Source organism: Guillardia theta (assembly GCF_000315625.1).
Source record: "Guillardia theta CCMP2712 unplaced genomic scaffold GUITHscaffold_147, whole genome shotgun sequence".
Classification (NCBI taxonomy): domain Eukaryota; class Cryptophyceae; order Pyrenomonadales; family Geminigeraceae; genus Guillardia; species Guillardia theta.
Genome location: NW_005434527.1, coordinates 82,177 through 86,918, shown reverse-complemented (window position 1 = coordinate 86,918; position 4,742 = coordinate 82,177). Strand labels below are relative to the sequence as shown.

General features: G+C 54.9%; 2 protein-coding genes across 2 annotated transcripts in view; both read left to right on the top strand.

The window, feature by feature from the left end:
- Positions 1-2,163: 2,163 nt before the first annotated feature.
- Positions 2,164-2,433, top strand: GUITHDRAFT_45411 (hypothetical protein; the record flags this gene model as incomplete). Its single annotated transcript, XM_005821297.1, has 1 exon — positions 2,164-2,433. A coding segment is annotated over one exon (270 nt), but the record flags the coding sequence as incomplete, so codon positions are not given.
- Positions 2,434-3,511: 1,078 nt separating this feature from the next.
- Positions 3,512-4,742, top strand: part of GUITHDRAFT_80594 (hypothetical protein) — a gene marked incomplete at both ends in the record, with an annotated part of 1,643 nt that continues 412 nt past the window's right edge. Inside the window, 5 exons of the mRNA XM_005821296.1 lie at positions 3,512-3,693; positions 3,751-3,823; positions 3,936-4,103; positions 4,148-4,312; positions 4,389-4,565. Coding sequence (XP_005821353.1) covers positions 3,512-3,693; positions 3,751-3,823; positions 3,936-4,103; positions 4,148-4,312; positions 4,389-4,565 — 765 coding nt within the window. The remainder of the gene's footprint in view (positions 3,694-3,750; positions 3,824-3,935; positions 4,104-4,147; positions 4,313-4,388; positions 4,566-4,742) is intronic.

Genomic DNA, 4,742 nt, shown 5'->3' with positions numbered 1-4,742 from the left:
GGGGGGGGGTGGCGGCGGGTCATAGAGGCATGAAAAGGCCACGTCCGCATATCTGTGCATAACTCAATTTCATCCAAAAGCTCTCAAATTTTGAAACATTGATAAGTCAAAATTTGAAAGTTAGCCGTCAGATAACAATAGGTTTCAGGCCAGTCGGAGCGTCGGATCCGTCGGGTGTTATTTTTAGCCATCCGCAGTTTTTTTTTGTACTCGTCTTTTTTCCCTGCAATGGTGAATGAACCCTGTGACATGTGCTGATCAATGTCAGGAAGTGAGGGTGAGAGGTGTGGGAGGACTTTGAGATGTAAGAGATCGAATGAACAAGTGTAGGAAATGAAAATTGCAGGAAGACGGCATGTCGTGCACATCCATGTACTTACAAATACTGTGATGATCTCTGTAAAGAAACCTGTGTTTATCACAACGTCCCCCTTCACGTTAGAGAAGTGAGAAACTTGTTGGTGGAATTGTCAGATACTTGCCCTGTTCTTTCATCATGCAAGCCCGATGATGTAGTTCTAGGCAGCAAGGAGCTTTCAAGCCTGCCAAGGAATTCTTTGAGGAGCAAGAACAATGTTGTACAGACAACCTTCCGGGAATAAGGGAGAGCACTAGAGCAATCACTGCTGCGTTTACTAGAACACAACGAGCACGACAGATTACTGCTGTCGGCTAGGACATGACCTATTTCCCTACATGTGCGGGGCACGGTATGCAGTATGAGTCTATGATCCGCAGGATGTAGGCTCGTGAGGGCTTGCTTGGAGTAACTAGGTTGGGTTTGAAACGCAATCATTGATGATGGCAAGGTTCGAATGAAGTGAGAAGTTGGTTTTAGCCAAGAAGAGAGAGAAAGGTCTCAATCAGAATTTGCTTCACTTCCCGAACGATTTTAATTTACACACGATTTTTGGAAACCTCTGTCAAATAAGATTCTTCTCTTGTGATTGAAGAATTTTATAGACTGTTGTGATTTTTGGTTTTTGGCTGAATGATGTGTTACAACACAACAAGCTGGAGCAAGCCTCGATGCATCAATTAGATTAACGCCACTAATTTGAGATCGCTGAAGTGATGTACTGTACCATCAAAAGGAATAGAATGCATATACCATCACTGAGAACTTGAATCGTCTCTCTACGCTCAGCCTTGTCGTTTCCTGGTTGTTTGTCAGGCTGAGCATCGAGCGATGCTTCATGCTTCTGAAGATTGTCGACCTCTTTGAAAGGCCAGATCAGTGATTATCAACTGAACTGCATGAACTCTGCCGATATTAAGCCTTAGCAACAACTTGCAAGTTGTCTGACAGCACCGCTCCAAGGAATCGACGGGTCCGATCATCATGGCACCGTGCCTTTCGGATGATGGGTCCGGTGACCCGGTTGGACCCGGGCGCCGCCGCACAGCGGCAGTCACCGTCACAGTCGGACTCTCGCGGCCGCCGGGCAGCGGCTGAGCGGCCTGCACTGTGCCAGGCCCTGAGGGGGAGGGCACCGTGCGGCAGGCAACAGGATGCAGGACGCGCGCCGCAAGGGCGAGAGTGCCCTGCACCGTGGCACCGTGCGGCCGGCGCCGCGCGCCACGCGCCTCCGCGGCCTCGGACTCTGCCTCGGACTGGTACCGTACCGTACACTGGCACCGTGGCTGGGCCCGGCCCGCAGGCTGCTCAGCTGCCGAGTGTAGCCTCGAGTAATCGGCGCGGCGGGCCCGGCCGGGCCCTCTAAACCGTGAAATTCAACCCACCCACCATACCCCAATCGACACAAACAGCCTAAATGGACCGGTAGGCAAACCATACACACCTTTTTGAATTTCTGGTTTTGCAACGGTGGAATGCAAGGGGAGGGAGGGAAAGGAGCAAGGGAAACGCCCTTGTTCAGCCCGAGGAAAGCCGTTCTAGACACTCTCGAGATGTTCAGTCCCGGTCATGGGTGAGATGAAAGCAAGTCACAGTCCTCAGCTCCTTCTGACGCATGTCTGAGCAGGAACCGGGCCTTCTTGGACCTCCTTCGCACGCCCATCGCAGTCGTAGAGAAGGGAATGACGCAGGCGCTAATGAGCTCAGCTGGCATGGCAGCCAAACTTGACCATGAGGATGAAAGATTGGCGAAAGTGATCTTTCGCGTGAATCATCCTCCCAGTCGCCCTCAAGTGGACGACGTTGGAGTTGAAATGTACATGACAGGATCCTCCAAGCACCTGGGGAACTGGGAGGAGAAGAAAGCGAAGAGGATGAAGAGAAATGGCGATGGGAACTGGGAGATTGAGATTTATTTCCCCGTTTCCCTTGAAATCGTGTATCAATACATGCTCAAGGACTTGGACGGGAGGCTTGTTTGGAGGAGCGCAATAGTTCGCAAACAGAAGATTCTTGAAACAGACACGTTCAGGATTCACGATTACATCACATGCGAAGAAGACATCCAGACAGACAACATCTCATCGTCCTCGCACCCTGATGCTGCTGAATCTGGCCCATGGATACCTGAGTTGCCTACGCTGAAGCAAGTGCGATCTCCGAGGGACTCGATGCTTCCTCCTCCACAGTTTGACAGCACCAGAGCGATGATGAGGCGGAGCATGGCAGGGAGAGCGTCTGAGAGTGGCTTCCAGGACTGTGCAGAAGGGTTGAGGCAGAGCATGGCACGTCAATCTTGCTTCCAGGACTGCAGAGACCCCGGCGACTCGATGCTGGATGAATCCTACCTCCGACCCGACCAGGAGATGTCGCAGGCTGAGGACAAGGACGAACTGGCGATGAGCATGAAGTACCTGATGCCAAACATTCAGGAGAGCTCGCCCGGCAAGGGTGACCAGGAGGCCTCTCAGAGGAAGATGGAGGCGCTCGTGGCGGAGCTCTCCTCCCTCTGCGACCTGCTGGCCAGCGGCGGGGACGTGAAGAGCATGGGCGTGTGCGAGGTCAACGAGGACAGTGACGACCTGGTGGAGCAGGCGATCAAAAGGCTCAAGAGGGCGATGAGGGACAGAATGGAGTCCTCCTCGGCCCCCGTCGACATCGAGGCACAGCCGGAGTATCTGCTGGAGAAAGAACGATCGCAGTGTTTGGAGCAAGAGAAGCGAGAGATGGAGGAGTCGCACGACAAGTTCAAGCAAGCGAGCAGCGACCGGATGAAGGTGAAGGAGGAGGAGCTGGGAAAGCTCAAGCTGGAGCTGGAGGAGGAGGTTCAGAGAGGCAAGATGAAGTCGAGGAGGCTGCGAGGTAGCATCCGCTCGGTCCAGACCTCCCTTGGCAGCATCCGAGAGGAGTTTGCTGCGCTCCGAGGGTACGTGATGGATGTCAGAAGCTCAATCCTGCCATCGCTCAAGGATGCTGGTGGCCTGCTGGAGAAGAGCATCCTTCAGGTTGCCAGCTCCATCCAGTCAGGGCTGGACGAGACCAATCTGAAGTTCAAGGAGGAAGTAGCTGAGAGGCGGCGCCTGCACAACCTGGTAGGAAAGACGGATGGGGATGTGGAGCAGGAGGGGCAGAACGTGATCGCTGTTCTCATACATGCCGCAGGTTCAAGAGCTCAAGGGAAACATCCGAGTCTTCTGCCGAGTTCGTCCGGTAGCCTTCTCCTCCTCGACTCCCCCCTCTTCCCTGACTCCTTCCACTCCCTCCTCCTGCTCTCTCTTGACTGGCGCTCAGATCTCGGAGTCAGAGAAGCAGAGCGGGAAGAAGAACGCGATCCAGTGCACCTCCGACACAGAGCTGAACCTCAATGTGGGAGGGAAGATCTCCAACTTCAGCTTCGACAAGATCTTCTCCTCCGATTCCTCGCAGGAGGAAGTCTTCGAAGAGACTGCTCCTCTTGTCGTCTCGGTTCGCAGCAGATTGCCTTCTTCCCCCATCCTCCTCCTTCTCCTCCTCCTCCTCCTCCTCCCTCTCCTCCTCCTTTGCTCTGCCTGCCTCTTCTGACTCAGCAGCCTTGCAGGTCATGGACGGCTATAACATCTGCATCTTTGCGTACGGGCAGACAGGCAGCGGAAAGACTCACACGATGGAGGGGAGGAGCGAGGCGAGGGGCGTGAACTACCGCGCGCTTGACATGCTCTTCCGCCTCGCCCTCGAGCGACGAACCACCATGAAGTACGAGTTCAAGGTCCAGCTCGTTCCCAGCTTTCATCTCCAGCTGACTGTGTGCAGGTGAGCCTGATGGAGATCTACAACGAGCAGCTCAAGGACTTGCTGGAGTTGCACGACTCCAAGGGGGAGATGAAGCGACTGGACGTCAAACCTGATCCCTCCTCCTCCTCCACCTCCTCCACATACGTCCCTGACCTCAAGCTCGTCACTGTCCAAGATCTCGAGGTATCTCCTCCCCCTCCTTTCCCTTCTTTCTCCTGCCTCGGCCGCTCTCCTACCCGTGACCGCTCCTCCTCCTCAGGACGTTCAGCGTGTGATCGCGCTGGGGATGAAGAATCGCTCGACGAGCTCGACGCAGATGAACGAGCAGAGCAGCCGCTCCCACTGCGTCTTCTCCGTCTACGTCACCTGCCATGACCTCCTCAAGGGCGGCAACTTCTTTGGCAAGATGCACCTCATCGACCTCGCTGGCTCCGAGGTGATCCCATCCCCTCCCCTCCACTTCCTCTCAGGCTCCCCTTCCCCCCCCCCGACTTGACGACCCGAGGGGTGATGGTGGGAGATTAGGCGACGGCTAGGTTGGACAACCTGCACCCATTTCGCCAACGGCGGCGATGGGCCTGAGTTTGATCCGATCGCGAGCGAGGGCTGCTCG